This window comes from Armigeres subalbatus, chromosome 2, assembly GCF_024139115.2.
Source record: "Armigeres subalbatus isolate Guangzhou_Male chromosome 2, GZ_Asu_2, whole genome shotgun sequence".
Lineage (NCBI taxonomy): Eukaryota > Metazoa > Arthropoda > Insecta > Diptera > Culicidae > Armigeres > Armigeres subalbatus.
In genome coordinates, this window is record NC_085140.1 from 437104661 (window position 1) to 437122593 (window position 17933).

At 43.7% G+C, this 17933-nt stretch overlaps 1 protein-coding gene across 3 annotated transcripts in view; it reads right to left on the reverse strand.

Moving 5' to 3' along the window:
• The window catches only part of LOC134213609 (nitric oxide synthase), a 398640-nt gene that overhangs the window by 63762 nt on the left and 316945 nt on the right, over positions 1-17933 (reverse strand). For all 3 annotated transcript variants that reach the window (XM_062692837.1, XM_062692835.1, XM_062692836.1), the window contains exon 12: positions 5555-5699. In XM_062692837.1, the coding sequence (XP_062548821.1) occupies positions 5555-5699 (145 nt within the window). The remainder of the gene's footprint in view (positions 1-5554; positions 5700-17933) is intronic.

Consider the following 17933-nt stretch of genomic DNA (forward strand, 5'->3'; position numbering starts at 1 on the left):
CATAAGAAGAGTGAATCCAGAACACAAAATGATCAGAACACATCGAGATGAAAAGATATCGAGAAAGGGAGGTTATCGAGATGTATAATGCCCAAATGTATGGATATTGAAGGGACCGAGGAAACCATCGTTATATGGACAGATATCGAGATATAGAACATCGAGACGTGGAGAGTCGACTGTATTACTGATTTTTTTTTTCATTTTTCACTAGTGAACCAAGATTGAGACAGAAATATATATCAAGAAGGCTATGGATGGATTCCACGCAGAATGACACATCAATCAACCTTGATGTTATTTGATTCGATTGAAACTTGTCTCATATTTTCGGTGTAGGAGATAGACCATTATCCACCAATTTGAAAAAATCCATCCTCGTGTAATTTATAAAAAGGTCGTATGTGTTTTCGAGCAAATAAATTAAAAAAAATGTATCTCGGAAACCGTTCATTGTACAAAAAAACCCACATTAATCCATCTAGCGGCGATGATTTCATTTGACAGATCAAAAAAGCACTTTAGGGGAATATAGATCGTATTTTTTTTTTTTTTCAATAATTCCGAAATGCAAAGTCCGATCCGGCTGATTTTTAATAACAAACAATTGGACCTCATTCCCCATTGAATACTACTTGTGGCGAGTAAAACGGGTAATGCTAAGTTCCAAAAAAGTGTGTCCACAAAATATGTACACAAACACACATACATACACACACATATAACACTATGGGTCTCCTGGCCTTCTATCAAGAGTTGTTTTTTGAAGTAATTCTATAGTCTTTCGGTACAACTTTGCTGTACGAGAAAGGCAAAATTTTCTGAGAACGAATTATGGAGATAATATTACGTTGGTCAAAATTATTTTGCACTGAAAAAATCGATAAATAATGTAAAAATTGAAATATCTCCAAATCCCATATTTATATTTATCACAAAAACTTGGCTTCAAAACACACATTTTAACGACAGTAGTTTGTGGAAAAAGTTAAAAATAAAAATGTTTTAAGAGAAACCATTTTTGGCTCAATCTTGAAACATTAACTGTTTCCAAGAAAGAAAACACATTTATTTGACGCCGAAAGGAGGGTTCCGAAAGGAGGCTTCCGAGCCTCTTGGAAGGAGGCTTTCGAGCCTCTTGAAAGGAAGCTTTCGAGCCTTTTGAAAGGAGGCTATCGAACCAATTGGAAGAAGGCTACCGAGCCTCTTGGAAGGAGGCTACCGAGCCTCTTGGAAGGAGGCTACCGAGCCTCTTGGAAGAAGGCTTCCGAGCCTTTTGAAAGGAGGCTTCCGAGCCTCTTGGAAGAAGGCTTCCGAGCCTCAAGGAGGCTTCCGAGCCTCTTGGAAAGAGGCTTCCGAGCCTCTTGGAAGGAGGCTTCCGAGCCTCTTGGAAGGAGGCTTCCGAGCCTCTTGGAAGGAGGCTTCCGAGCCTCTTGGAAGGAAGCTTCCGAGCCTCTTGGAAGGAGGCTTCCAAGCCTCTTGGAAGGAGGCTTCCGAGCCTCTTGGAGGAGGCTTCCGAGCCTGTTGGAAGGAGGCTTCTGAGCCTCTTGGAGGCAGGCTTCCGGGCCTCTGGGAAGGAGGGTTCTGAGGCTCTGGGAAGGAGGCTTCCGAGCCTCTTGGAAGGAGGCTTCCGAGCCTCTTGGAAGGAGACTTCCGAGCCTCTTGGAAGGAGGCTTCCAGGCCTCTTGGAAGGAGGCTTCCGGGCCTCTTGGAAGGAGGCTTCCAGGCCTCTTGGAGGAGGCTCTGAGCCTCTTGGAAGGAGGCTTCCGAGCCTCTTGGAGGAGGCTTCCAGGCCTCTTGGAAGGAGGCTTCCGAGGCCTCTTGGAAGGAGGCTTCCGAGCCTCTTGGAAGGAGGCCTGAGCCTCTTGGAAGGAGGCTTCCGGGCCTCTTGGAAGGAGGCTTCCTGAGCCTCTTGGAAGGAGGCTTCCGAGCCTCTTGGAAGGAGGCTTCCGAGCCTCTTGGAAGGAGGCTTCCGAGCCTCTTGGAAGGAGGCTTCCGAGCCTCTTGGAAGGAGGCTTCCGAGCCTCTTGGAAGGAGGCTTCCGAGCCTCTTGGGAGGAGGCTTCCGAGCCTCTTGGGAGGAGGCTTCCGAGCCTCTTGGGAGGAGGCTTCCGAGCCTCTTGGGAGGAGGCTTCCGAGCCTCTTGGGAGGAGGCTTCCGAGCCTCTTGGAAGGAGGCTTCCGAGCCTCTCGAAAGAAGGCTTCCGATGCTCTCGAAAGAAAGGTTCCGAGTTTCTAGAATTTTGTCACTGGACGTTTTGTGCTTTTGATCCTTGTTTTGATTTTTTGTTCCACATCCCTCCACACACTGTGCTGGTTGTTGTGGGCAGGATTCAATAGGTTTTGATTTACTGATCACCTTGCATATATACTATACAAAGTTTTTGAATTAAAAATACACATTTTTTTTAATTGGTGTTGTTATACATCCGCCAATACGCATTTTCATCCGAGGTAGACTCAGGGGCCAGTGAAGGTACCCCCAGGGGTACATGTACCCCAGGTTGAGAACCGCTGGCTCAAAGGAATTATCCTTTCCTATGATTGTAAATTATTTCTTTAAGCCTATTTTGTTCTTAAAATATAAAAAGATATCAACGAAACTCAGCCCTTAATTACTCAAATTATTTTACTGTTTAATAATTTTGTATTGATAAACATTATAAATGGTTGAAGTATCGTCATTTGAAAACAGTTTAGCTGCAATGCTATTCTCTAAAATTGGTACAAATGGATTTTGCTTTTATACTGTATTTATAAAAGTCTTGTAGAGCAAATAAAGGTTTTCAAGACCGTTGTAAAACCAGAAATGTTACTTGGGATATTTGAGTACTAGTAAGCATCTTTGTCTGTCTTGCTCCGTAAGGTCTTATACACGCCTAAGCCTACAAAAAAAACAACTTGTTCATAATCTTCTTGTAAAACATTACAAAACGACACTTTAGTCAAAAAATCATTACTTCTCTGTTTAGCCCAGTTATATAACTCTTCGGCCTTTTTAATTGGATGGTCATGTTCAACAGATAAACTTGCGTTTTGAGCCGTTCGTTTTAATTTTCCACCAATCGCATCACATGACGCCTTCCTATGAGAAATGGCAAAAAAGTGCCATTCAGCATCTATGTTGTATTTAGATTTATAAAAAAATAGGATCACCGTCTTCGACCAGAGGTCGCCCAGACTGAACACTTTACATCTAGCATGAGACAACGGACAGGACATTTACACAACGCCCAGTGGAACAGTGGAGAACTTTTCCCTTTACGAAAAGTTTTCTCCTTACCGGGGCGGGAATCGAACCCACAGCACATGCGTCTAAACGATTGACGTCGCTAATCGCACGGCCCGAAGCCCACAATATATTTACAAGAACAAGATTTTTTTTCGATAGTTAAGACTATAAAAACGTTTAGATGGCGTAAAATCAAAGAGCAGATTTTTTCGCACTGAGTGTAGGACAACACTGGGGAGAGAGTGCTGTTACAATATACCAATGGGTTTAATAATTTCAAAGCGGTAATGTTTTCCGGTGAAATGTTGAATTTAATTATTTCGGCTCCGTTATGCTTCTCCGTATTTAAGCCTTTGAAATTAGGTTTAAAATAAAATATCACGAATAACATTCATTGATTCATGAAGAATGGTTTGAAGATGATAAAAGGATTAACTCGAGAGTGACTCGTGGCTGGCGTTTGGTATTTGATTACATTGTAGGTTCCATTTGGAAAAGTAAAAAAAGGTATTCGGAAATGAAACTTAAGAAGCTATATTTTAACCTAGTTGTTATTTTGGCGATGCTCATTTTTGTGTGATAATATTGTTGTACCTAACACGCCGTGATAAGTTTGCGTCATTTTCAAAGGAATATTTTTAAGGACGTGTATCACCAATTCAACATTTTCATGAAAAAAAAAACTACCAAATTGTTTACTGAAATCCGAAAACAATTGCCTTAGTTTTGATTATTTTTAATGAAAGTCTAAACTTGACGGTCATAAAATCACCTTTGGGGGCTTTGCGCGACCTATAAGCTTCAATATTTTGGCCTCAAACTTGAGGCTAAAATTTTTTTCCACAAAAAATCGTTTAAGCACATGTATTCCAGGTTTCGGAAACATTAAACAAATAAGCTACATTCTCTCAATGATCGGCCACCACCCGATCATGCGCCTTTGCATATTGTCCATCACTATGAAAGCTGTTCCCAGCTAAACGTTCGGACAATTGAACCCTTCAAACAAACCTCCTGCAGCGTCACGATGCCGAGTTCAAGTTCCTTGAGCATATCGGCGAGTATGCGGTGTGCTCTCGATGAAGTTGAGAGATTTGCAGTTCCACGAACCGAGTTTCCAATCACTACTCCCTTTTCGACGCTGTAGACTTCACGGATTTTTTCGGTCCGTATTTTCTCGCTGATTATTCTTTGCTTGTTTATTTTTAAAGCCGGCTTGTAGGGCCTGACACCAACCCCCTAAGTTTCCGGTGGACCATGGTGCACAATTTTGCTTAGAGGCCCTCGCTGGCAGTCGGACAATGATCAGTCGCCCCATGGGAAACAAACGCTGTTGTGAGCCGCTCCTAATATGGAGAACAGACGCTCGGGGACGGGGCCCTTCTTAGCCGTGCGGTAAGATGCGCGCCTACAAAGCAAGACCATGCTGAGGGTGGCTGGGTTCGGAAAGTATTATCGTGTTAGCTTCATGATGTACGAATGCAGAAATGGTAACTTGGACCAGCAAGCAAAGACGAAGGGAAGGGAAGCAAAGACGAACACGCAACACGTAGTAGACCTATTTTGACACTTGGATATACTCCTGGGATGGACGACCGGACACTTTTCATTTTGTTCAAAAATTATCCGATTGATGTATGATTTCTTTGGACTATCTTCCACGGGGTCCCTGTGTTGTTGTAATCGATCAGTTTCGGCCTTGCGGCAACAATGCACTTATTTTTTATTTGGCCTCGGCATTTTTGCGATTGAAAACGCCGGAGAAATCCCTTACGTAATAAATGTTGATTGCTGTCGTAGCCCTCTTCTCTGTTCACCTTCAGTAAGCGTACGCAAATTTACTGCCGCTTCGTGGCTTGGGCAGCTTGTTGTGAATAAACGAAATAGATTTGCAAAATTATAAGCTTTTTGGTGAAGAACAAATCAAAATAAATAACTTCGAAATTTACTTCATCGCATTTCAACTGGATAATAAAGTTTCTATTTAATGCCATATTAACTTTAATCTGCTTATTTACAATCCTGCAGTTTCCGTATTATTTACAAAATTTTAACTAAATGCTAATAATGTGACAAAACGACAAAAATTAAAGCCATCGTGGCCCGACATCATATGAATGTTTACAACAAAAGTTAGTTGAAGAAGTTCATCGGTAATATCTCCCAATAGAGTGCAGTACTGCAGTAAATGCATTCTCGCAAACATTAGCCCGTTATCTTGAGGTTAACCGAAAAACTATCTAAGAAAACTATCCCCAACAAAGGAGGAAAAGCACCAGATAGCACACCCTGAAGAAAAAGTTTGATCCAGTCGGCAAACTCACCTGTGCATTGAATGCATGTCCGAGCAGTTCCACCAGTTGCTTTGCATACTGTTCCGAGCGTCCGGTTTCGGTTGCATAGAGGACCGTTGCCTTGATCCGTCGTGATAGCGCCCGTCCGAACAATTTCGATGTAAATTTGACGGCCCTGTTGGGGAGGCGAAACCGGAATCGGAAAGAGAAGAACAGAAGGAGGATGTAAATTTACTTGGGTGTAGAGTTTTTGTGTGGGATGTAACGGCTTGTAGAGACCGAAGGGATGCTTGTTAGCCGTGTATGCTTGTTCGTGAATGGGACGATGCTAAAATTGGAATAAGGAACTCGCTACCGTAGTTGGTTAGTTTGCATGAATATGTGATAAAGAGTAGACAGGTGTAACCGTCCGCATTGCTTACATATTGAAATATGGATTGTCTAACACAAGTAGACCACTAATCCAATTCATAACATTTGAGACCTTTTCTAATCATTGTTGTTATTTCTGGAGGTGTACAAAAATATAAATAAAGAGAAACAGTGAAAATCTTTTCAAATTTGTTGCATAGCTCTTAGAAATGTTGGTAACCACATGTGTTCGACGAGACAGTTTTTGCTGAAACGCGGGGAATAAGTTGTTGATGCTAGTTAACAAATACCTATAAAATATTGAAATAGTTGTACGAATCTGTTAAGAATGTTACATGGCTGTACGAATCTGTTAAGGTGGTTATATAACAAAGCCACAAATCGGCCATCTTGGAAACCACGTGCTTTTCCTAGTGTTTTTTCAAGAGCACGAATTGAGAGAACAACAACGCCCATGGGGATGAAACATCCGTAGATCGTTTGCTTACTCATGCTGAACAATCGACTTTAATTTCAGCATTGTACGACAATAATTACGCTAGATTTGAACTTTTAATAATAAGAGTAGAAAACCGTATGGTGAATTCGAAATTCACCACATGGTTTGATTGTATAATCACCTTAAGAATTATGAAACTGTTATTTCGAAATTCAACAATTTGAGGTGTAGGGGAAGGTGGGTAGACTTGATCCCCGGGAGACTTGATCACCCCATGTTTTATCGAGAACTAAAGTAGTTTTGTTCTAGCGTATTTTTTAGTAAAGATCCTCTAGACAAATGACCTTTATGTGGTGATTGATTTTTTGGATTGACAACCGTATATATTCTGCAGAGCGGTTTGTATGTTTTGACCTTCCTAAAGATTTTTTTATTGGCCACGCAAAATTTGAAAAACTTTTCATAACAATGACCGATAGGGTGGCTCAAATTAGTATGGGAAAAACTTTTTTCAATTTTTTTGATGGGCCGCCCTCTTATTCGGTTCTGATGCCCTGATGCTCTGGACAAAATTTCAGCCAAATCGGTCAACGTTTGGGCGGTGCTAAACTCGTTGGAAGTTTATATGCAAAAATATATGTAGAAACATCCAAAAACAGTGATTTTCAGTTGGACGGCACAACTTACGAAGAAGAACTATGATACTCATTCAGATCTTGAAGAATTTAATGCAGAATGTTATGCAGAAAACCGCGAGAAGATTAGAGTTTGCCCGGCTAAGTTATTAGCATTTCTCTGGATTGGGGTTTGAGCAAATTTCGTTTCTTTTACCTTTGAAAAGAAATAAATTCACCCCTACAACACTGCAGTGAAATGCTAATATCTTTGCCTAATAAACTCTAATCTTCTCGCGGTTTTCAGCATAACATTCTGTATTTAATTCTACAAGAACACTCTCATTGTTCTTGATCGTAAATTGTGTCGTTCAACTGTAAATCACTGTTTTTGGATGTTTCTGCATACATTTTTGCATATAAACTTCCAACGAGTTTAGCACCGCCCAAACGTTGACCGATTTGGCTGAAATTTTGTCCAGAGCATCAGGGCATCAAATAGAACCGAATAAGAGGGCGGCCCATCAAAAAATTTGGAAAAGTGTTTTTTGAGCCACCCTAATGACCAAAGTCTTTCGTTTTTTCACAGCAACAAGCCATAAATATGCTTATTGATCTGTACTGATGAAAATGTCAACATTTCATCAAAGTTTTAGGATATTTGGATTTGAAGTTATTGCCTCAATATGGGGACACTTGATCCCCCGTTAGTCACCGATACAAAAATTTGGGGAAAAAATTCAAAAACATTTAAATCTGTTCTTAGTCTTCTAATTATTTGTAGATTTGGCGGATTTGATGAAGGGTTGGCAGGAAAAATGATTTATTGGGTAGATCTCATAGAAAGGGGATCAAGTCTCCTCAAATTTAAAAATTGCATGTGCTGTCGAATTCAATAACAAAAATCGTTCATGTATACGCGTATGGCACGGCAAATGCTGGGTAAAGCGTACCATTGGTACTTCGCGTACCTGAAGGAATAAAATAGACCCCATCTCGTGGTCCTTAGCCTCGTACCCAGCAACTCCTATCCCTACCTCCCCGCGGTGCTGGCCGGGATACGAGCAACCTTAGGGAAGATCGGGTAATCAACCCCGGTGGGAACTATGGTCGTATGCTGACAGGGAAGGGGGGGTTTGCTCCTCTCCGGAGGTGCAAATCTTATTGAGCGTCTGTTCTCCATGTCAGGATCGGCTCACAACAGCGTCTGTTCTCCATGTTAGGGGCGGCTGATCATCGTCCGAGTGCCAGCGAGGGACTCTAAGTGAAACTGTGCACCATGGTCCACCGGAAATAAGGAGGAATGGTCCTCCGGAAATTTAGGGGTTTGGTGTCAGGCCCTGCAAAGCCAGCCTTTAAAAATCATAAGCAACGAACAATCAACAAGAGAGTACGGACCGGAACCATCGGCGAAGACCACTGCGACGAAAAGGGACTAGCGATTGGAAACTCGGTTCGTGGAACTGCAAATCTCTCAACTTCATCGGGAGCACACGCATACTCGCCGATGTGCTCAAGAACCGTGGATTCGGCATCGTAGCGCTGCAGGAGGTTTGTTGGAAAAGATCAATGGTGCGAACGTTTAGAGGTAATCATACCATCTACCAGAGCTGCGGCAACACACACGAGCTGGGAACAGCTTTCATAGTGATGGGCGATATGCAAAGGCGCGTGATCGGGTGGTGGCCGATCAATGAAAGAATGTGCGAAAGAATGTGGACGGCACTTCTCCGACATTATCGACGTCAGGACATATCGTGGCGCTAACATCGACTCTGACCACTATCTGGTGATGGTTAAACTTTGCCCAAAACCATCCGTCATCAACAATGTTCGGTACCGACGACCGCCGCGGTACGACCTAGAGCGACTGAAGCAACCTGATGTCGCCACTGCATACGCGCAGCATCTCGAGGCAGCGTTGCCGGAAGAGGGTGAGCTCGATGGGGCCCCTCTTGAGGACTGCTGGAGTACAGTTAAAGCAGCCATTAACGACGCAGCGGAGAACAACGTCGGGTATATGGGTCGAAGTCGACGGAACGATTGGTTCGACGAAGAGTGCAGACAGATTCTGGAGGAGAAGGACGCAGCGCGGCCGGTCGCGCTGCAGCAAGGTACCCGGCAGAACGTGGAACGTTATAGACGGAAGCGGAGACAGCAGACCCGCCTTTTTCTGGAGAAGAAACGCGGCCTGGAAGAAGCGGAGTGCGAGGAGATGGAACAGCTGAGTCGTTCTCAAGATACACGCAAGTTCTATCAGAAGCTCAACGCATCCCGCAAAGGCTTCGTGCCGCGAGCCGAAATATGCCGGGATAAGGATGGGAGCATCTTGACGGACGAACGTGTGGTGATCGAAAGGTGGAAGCAGCACTACGAGGAACATCTGAATGGCGCTGAGAGTACAGGCAGTGAAAGTCAAGGCAGCGGAGGAGATGACTACGTCAGTTCAGCGGACGATGGAAGCCAACCAGCCCCCACCTTGAGGGAAGTTAAGGATGCCATTCAACAGCTAAAGACCAACAAAGCCGCTGGTAAGGATGGTATCGGAGCTGAGCTCATCAAGATGGGCCCGGAAAAGCTGGCCACTTGCCTGCACAAACTGATAGTCAGAATCTGGGAAACCGAACAGCTACCGGAGGAGTGGAAGGAAAGGGTTATATGCCCCATCTACAAGAAAGGCGACAAACTGGAGTGTGAGAACTTTCGAGCGATCACCATCCTTAATGCCGCCTACAAAGTGATATCCCAGATCATCTTCCGTCGTCTGTCACCATTAGTGAACGAGTTCGTAGGAAGTTATCAAGCCGGCTTCGTTGACGGCCGCTCGACAACGGACTAGATATTTACTGTACGGCAAATCCTTCGAAAATGCCGTGAATACCAGGTCCCAACGCACCATCTGTTCGTTGATTTCAAGGCGGCATACGACAGTATAGACCGCGTAGAGCTATGGAAAATTATGGACGAGAACAGCTTCCCTGGGAAGCTTACCAGACTGATCAAAGCAACGGTGGATGGTGTGCAAAACTGTGTGAAGATTTCGGGCGAACACTCCAGTTCGTTCGAATCGCGCCGGGGACTAAGACAAGGTGATGGACTTTCGTGCCTGTTGTTCAACATTGCGCTAGAAGGTGTCATGCGGAGAGCCGGGTGTAACAGCCGGGGTACGATTTTCAACAGATCCAGTCAATTTATTTGCTTCGCGGATGACATGGACATTGTCGGCCGAACATTTGCAAAGGTGGGAGAACTGTACACCCGCCTGAAACGTGAAGCAACAAAAGTTGGACTGGTGGTGAATGCGTCAAAGACAAAGTACATGCTTGTGGGCGGAACCGAGCGCGACAGGGCCCGCCTGGGAAGCAGTGTTACGATAGACGGGGATACCTTCGAGGTGGTCGAGGAATTCGTCTACCTCGGATCCTTGCTAACGGCTGACAACAACGTTAGTCGTGAAGTACGAAGGCGCATCATCTTTGGAAGTCGGGCCTACTACGGGCTCCAGAAGAAACTGCGGTCGAAAAAGATTCGCCACCGCACCAAATGTGTCATGTACAAGACGCTTATAAGACCGGTTGTCCTCTACGGACATGAAACATGGACAATGCTCGAGGAGGACTTGCAAGCACTCGGAGTATTCGAGAGACGGGTGCTTAGGACCATCTTTGGCGGTGTGCAAGAAGACGGTGTGTGGCGGCGAAGAATGAACCATGAGCTCGCCCAACTCTACGGCGAACCCAGTATCCAGAAGGTAGCTAAAGCCGGAAGGGTACGATGGGCAGGACATGTTGCAAGAATGCCGGACAGCAACCCTGCAAAGATGGTGTTCGCTTCCGATCCGGCAGGTACGAGACGGCGTGGAGCGCAGCGAGCGAGATGGGCAGACCAGGTGCAGAACGACTTGGCGAGCGTGGGGCGTATCCGAGGATGGAGAGATGCGGCCTCGAACCGTGCATTGTGGCGTCAAATTGTTGATTCAGTGTTATCTGTTTAGATGTTAACTAAATAAATGAATAAATGAATGAATGAATGTATACGCACAGCAATTCGACAATTCTGCGTATTTTGAAGGGAAAATATTTAAAAAATCTGAGGGCACCTTTCTAATTTTATCAAAGCAAGTTCTTGGGGAGGGATCAATTTCCCCCGAATATTTTCAAAGTCGATTTTTGACAGCACTCCAAAAAATCGATTGTGTATCAATAACAACAATAATTTAAGGACTGTCATACATCAGTAAAGTTAAATACTATATTTCATAGAGAGTCTGTGTGGAAATCGCGTATGTTTATTTATTTTTGGTTGTGATACATCGGAAATCAGAAAAGGGGATCAAGTCTACCCAGTCTCCCCTACTGTTGGGTCTACTGTTGGCTTTGTGGGTAGAGACGTTGGATTACCAATCAAGATCAATTGCATATACAGGATACATACTCATGCAATAGCGGCCTTTAGAAGCTTTCAATTAATAACTGTGAAAATGCTAATAGAAAATTAAGTTTAGAATCAGGCCAAGTTCCAGTTCGAATGTTGAGCCACTGAAGAAGAAGAAGAGAAATAATAGCCAAATTAAAATTGAGTCCTATGAGCACGAATGAAAAACAATCTCATTAAAACTCGTGTTTCTGTTTATGTAATCCATTTTATCACTTGATCACCATGATTGGATTCTCGCCAAGGTAGTCAATAAAATCAAATCAAAATCGACATTTACACCAATCACTGTCACCGACTGTCATCAGCCATGGATGTATGAAATTAGATTTGCGTGCAAAGAACGTCTGCTCGCACGGAACGCCGGCTGTCCTCAAAGAGTGAGTGTCAAAAAGCACGGGATGCTGCGAAACATATTGGGAAGGAAATTGTCTGTTAAACGAGATTGAACGACCTTGTCGATGGGTTTGTGTGCCTTTTGACTGTCTGCAGTGATTCAACGTGAGGAAAACGCCGATAGGATTTGTTCCACACAGGAGACGGAATGACAGTTTTGTGAATGGAATTTCCTCCACCGCAACTGCTCTGTTTGGCTCGTTCTTGTAGCGCCGCATACAGACACAAGTGGTCCACGCGTGCCCGATCCTGGCAGCTATTTTCCTAGAAATATGCTTCCCTGGCAAATACGTACAGCAGAAGTGTTCCGCCACCCGCGGTGATGATGGACGACGGAAAGAACATACTTGATTGCATCCGTGAAACTTTTTCCGGTTATGCTTCCGAAACGATAATGGTGATGGCGATACGAGTCGAGGATATGGAGATGTGACGACACGATGCGAGACTAAGCGTAAGTGATAGTGACACGTTCCGGATGCTGGTGTCCGAATGAGAGTGTTGATGGTGGGAAATGCGACATTAACCCGCGAGCTGCTTTCCGTGATAAACATGGGTTTCATGAAAGCTAAGAATGGATAGAAACCGAGTAATATTCATGTATGCAATTAGTTACAAAACACGAGCTGTTTTCATCTTTTCTGACTATGGGGTTCACGTTACGAATTGTGTTCAAAGATGGATGGAAACATGGCGTGATTCATTATAAAACGCTAGAAAAAAGACGATTTTTTTTCTTTTAAAGGTAAAGCTTAAAGCACATATAAAGGTATATACGTAGACGAAGAATCAGAAAGAATAAATTTTGGCTGTTACGCCCTTTTCAAATGTTGGTATAGATGTGGACGAAGAACCAGAAAATTTTTTTTTTGGCTGTTACGCCCTTTTCAAATGTTGGTCTAGAAAGACAAGCCTTCCGGAATCCAAAACTAAACGCATGCTGCGACGCCGCAAAACTGGAATAATAAAAACAATACTTGGCATGGCTACCGTTTTCAATGGGGTGTCCTTCGAAAAATACATTACGTCAAAGTTGACTATGTTGAACCCCTTCCTAACGTTTTGACGTAAAGTCTGTTTAGGAAGAAGACTCGGAAACAGGGTGTAAAACGATAATTTCCAAAAATTAAAGTTTCACGAAATTAGGCTTGATTTTGTCGTTAGCGAAGAATCAACAGCATCAGAGACGATCATCGGCGGAAGTGGCAACAGTTTCATATCAACGGCGTCCAAAGCAGTGACACCCCATCCATCGTAGGGGTGTGGCGCATTCGAGTGGTTACCGTTAATTAGACATATTATAGAATATAAATCGGTTTGTTTTAGAACCACCAGTTTATTCGGAAGAAAGTTAAGTTAAGAGGATTTTTCCAATATGGCACAAGTTAGTTATGAATCCTGCACACCTCCGGTGGTCCAAAGGGGCGACTTGAAAGATCTCCATCCTGAGCGTTACCCAGCTATCGCTTTAACCTGTTGCCAGCTTAGATTTCGGTCGACTTCTTTTATTTCTTTATTGAGGCTTCGCCGCCAAGAGCCTCTGGGTCTGCCTCTGCTGCGATGTCCCGCTGAGTTCCAGTCTAATGCTTGTTTACAGCTTTCGTTTCCGCCCCTACGTAGAGTGTGGCCGACCTAGCCCCACTTTCGATCCCGAATTTCTGTTGCTATCGGCCTCTGGTGACAACGACGATGAAGCTCGTTGTTTGAGATGCAGTTGTGAGGCCACCAGGTCTGAATTATATACCGCAGGCATCTGTTGATGAACACCTGCAGGGGTTGCGTATTCTCCACTGATACACACCATGTTTCGCTAGCGTATAACCACCGACGAACCGACGTGTCACTGCATTGAAAATAATTCAATTTTGCTGCCCACGACGCCATGATGGAAAATCAACGAACACTACCGCCACCCCCATAATGGCTCGCGAAGTTTTCGTAGCTCAGCCTCCAACCTATGTGTATTAACATTGCAGCGGAGTTGTGTCTTAGCTCATTTGACAGGAGCGATCGCCCGCAAAAGCGAATATGTATACGTTAAAAAATGGGGGACAATCAGAGAGTGCCAGTGACACGTCGGTTCGTCGGTGGTATAACAGCACAGATTTCACGTCAGAGTTGAAAATTCGTATTTTGGTGCGTTCAATTATCTGCCTGTTTTTTCCAGGAATTTCTTAAACTCGCAAAGGCAGCCCTAGCTTTCTTGATCCGTGCGCCTGTGTCGATCTTGGTACCGCCGTCTGACGCCATTTGGCTACCAAAATATTGGAAGCTTCCAACATTCTGCACTGGTTGCCCAGCTACTGTGAAACTGGAAGGAGTTACCGTGTTTACATCCAACGATTTGGTTTTGTTGACGTTGACGACTAAACCTGCCGAAGAGGAGCGCTCGGCAAGGTCGTTGAGCTTACTCTGCATGTCAGAGCACCGTTGCGCTAGGAGTGCAACGTCATCAGCCAATTCGAAGTCGTTTAGGTGCTCCATGATTATAGGCTGCCAAAATAGCCCGCGGTTTGGTTCACGGTCAATCGCATCTACCAGAATTTTGTCGATTTCGATGAGGAACAGTAACTGTGATAGAATACATCCTTGCCTCACACCAGCTACGACCCGGATAGGGTCGGACAAGACCCCATTAGCACTCTACACGAGAAAGCCTCGTACTGTGCCTCGATGAGGCCGATGATTTTCTCAGGAACCCCCTTGCGTCTCAAGGCGCCCCACATATTTTCGTGATTGAGAAGGTCGAAAACTTTTTCGTAGTCAACGAATACCAAGTAAAGGGACTCTTTGAATTCGTTGACCTGCTCCAGAAATATACGGAGCGTGACAATGTGGTCTACACCGGATCTTCCGGCACGGAATCCGGCCTGCTGCCGCCGGAGAGTCGCATCGATCTTCTCCTGAATCCGGGCTAGGATAATTTTGCATAGAACTTTGAGAACGGTACACAGCAATATAATGCCTCGCCAGTTATCGCATACAGTCAGGTCACCCTTTTTGGGCACCTTCACTAAGATACCTTGCATTCAGTCGACCGGGAAAGTTGCGGTGTCCCAGATATTACGAAATAAACGATGCAGTAGTTGTGCGGATGGCATGGGGTCAGCTTTGAGCATCTCGGCTGATATGCGGTCGACCCCTGGGGTTTTATTCGATTTCATGCTTTGGATGGCTGTTTGAATCTCTAGCAGTGATGGAGCTTCGGTATTGACGCGTGTTTTACGTCGGATCCTAGGCAGATCATGCCGAGGAGGTGATGGCCTGGCTGGCACTTGAAAAAGTTGAATCGTCGTCCAACTCTTTCCTCCTGCCGACGAATCCGCGCAATGCGCAGGCGTATTTCGCCGATGAGGAGGTGTTGATCAGACGCGATATCGGCACTACGTTTATTCCGTACATCAAGAAGGCTCCGTTTCCATTTTCGGCTGATGCAGATGTGGTTGATTTGATTTTCTGTAAAGCCGTTACGGGAGACCCACGTGACCTTGTGAACCGGTCGATGAGGGAAGAGCGATCCCCCGATCACCATGTCGTTGTTGCCACAAAATTCTGCGAACAGCTCTCCGTTTTCGCTCATTTCTCCGAGACCATGGCGTCCCATAATGCGCTCATGGTTCGAGTTGTCGGATCCGATCTTCGCATTGAAGTCGCCCAAACAGATCTTGATATCACCCCTCGGAATTCTATTTACGACGGCATTGAGTTGACTGTAGAAGTTCTCTTTGTCTTGCAGATCGGCAGCATCGGTTGGCGCATAACATTGGATTATAGTAAAGTTTCGGACTTGTGTTCTAAATCTGGCAACGATTATCCTTTCACTTATAGGTTCCCACTTCATAAGCGCAGAGTGTGCCTGAGCGCTTAGTAGGAAGCCAACTCCGCGATGCCGGGGAGCGTGTTCACCTCGTAAACCAGAGTTTAGCAGAACTTGTCCCGACGGCAAACGTCTATTTTTGAAGAAGGGATCATGTCCACCATTGCTTTAATCCTGACATGAGCATATTTTTAAGGAAGGGATCACATCCACCATTACAGTAATCCGGGCATGCGCCTATTTTTTCTAAAAGTGATCACATCTACCATTGCCTTCATCCGGGCAAACACTTATTTGAAAGAAAGGGTCACATCCGCCATTGCCTTTATCCGGGCAAGCGGCTATACCCGGTTTTTGTATGCTGTCTTCGAAAAAATTACGTCTTTTCAATTCTATTATCGACCGGCGCGTTGTTATATTCCTCACTAGAAAACGACTTAAAAACAAAAACAAATTATGGAAAATGTCCTTTGCTGAATCAATCCCAACACCCCTCCTCTCCCTCCCATCTGAAACGGTTTTCACAGTTTTGCCAAAAGTTCATGGCGTTATAAATTATTGCGCAAACTGGGCAAAAGCGTGCATGACAAAAAGGAGATGACCAATTATGGGGAATTGTGTATTCTGCCGAATGGCTTTCTGGGGAATGGTGAATTTTGGTAAACGGCTTTCCGGGGAATGATCCATTCTGGCAAATTGATTCTGGCAAAAAGCCTTCTGGCAAATGACTTTCTGGCGAATGTCATACAACCCGTTGGTATTGACTCCCGTTACTACTGCAAAAAAAATTCAAAGGGATCGCATTTTTTAGCAATTCAGTGGAAAATCATCGAATGGCAGTCGTCGATGTTAGCAAAACTCAAGTAAAAGTTTCTCAGAGGATTCTGACTTTGGTTTTGTTGACGTTAATAATAGAAAATGCGCTGTATAGAAAATAATTCATTGTTAACAAACACCAGCGCAAACATTCATGCAATGGCAGGTATAGAAAAGCTCTCAATTAATAACTGAGGGAATGTTAATATGTAGAATACTAAGTTGACAAGCAGGCCAAGTTCTAGTTGGAATGTAGAGCCACAGAAGAAGAAAAAGGTGGTCCTGAAAAGAACCGATTTCTGCGTATTGATGCTCCTGTACAACCACTAGCAGCGAACATTCGATTATTGGAATCTTGCCGACAATGATTACACGCGCATCATGAAATGTAAATCGGTTTTCTTCAGGACCACAATTTTAAATGGAGGAGAGCTGATTTGAGATGAATTTTCTTCTAAATGACAGAGAACTTAATGGTAATTATGGCGGTAAAGCTTTTCTAGCACTAGTGATGTCTGTTGACAATAGTTGCTGCCGAAAAAGCGTTTGTAGCCATTCAGCGGTAGAAATTGTTATTAATGTTTAAAAAGCCGCATTATTTAAAATAAATCGGAAATTTTCCAATGGACTTACTTGATTACATACAAGAGATCTCATCGTCATAAAGGAATAATAAATATATTATTAAAGTTTAAGAATTAAAAGATCAATCCAAATATTTTTAGCTTTGAAGGCTATTAGTTTAGCAGCACCCAATTGAAATTTTCTCGTAAAATTCGTCGATTGGCTGCTGCAAATCGATTCTTTTGTGGGCCAAACATTTAATATAAGAAAGAATTATTGTGCCTCACATAAAATTTCTTTGAAGAATCAACGTTGCATCAAATTGCGCTCGTATCTGGTACTACCCTTCTGATTTTTTTTTATTTCGGAAGTATATCCCTTTGAAATTCAAAAATTGAGATTCATCATTGTAAATTAAAAATAATTTTCCAAAGAAAGATGTTCCCGAAGAAATACTATTATTATATAACAATTATTGTATAAAATCTAGGCATATACAATTCTGCAAAATTTTAATACAAGAAATGTAAACTTTTTATACAGATACTATAATAAAATAATACTAAAATGTAACTGTCATAAGACGAGTTTAGCACAATTCCATTTAATTCCAACTGTAAGGTCGTCTTCAGTGTCTTGTACTTGACTCGACTACCTGAAATAGCTGAATAATTTACTCTAGAATGTAAGTTTTCAATACAATAGTTGCATGATTTTTTTTCGAAATTGTTTTATTTATTTATCATCAGACTAAGGCCGGAGTGGCCTGTGCTGCACATAAAAGACTTCTCCATTCAGCTCGGTTCAAGGCTGCACTTCGCCAACCACGCAGTCTGCGGAGGGTCCGCAAGTCGTCCTCCATCTGATCGATCCACCTTGCCCGCTGTGCACCTCGCCTTCTTGTTCCCGTCGGATTGTTGTCGAGAACCATTTTCACCGGATTACTGTCCGACATTC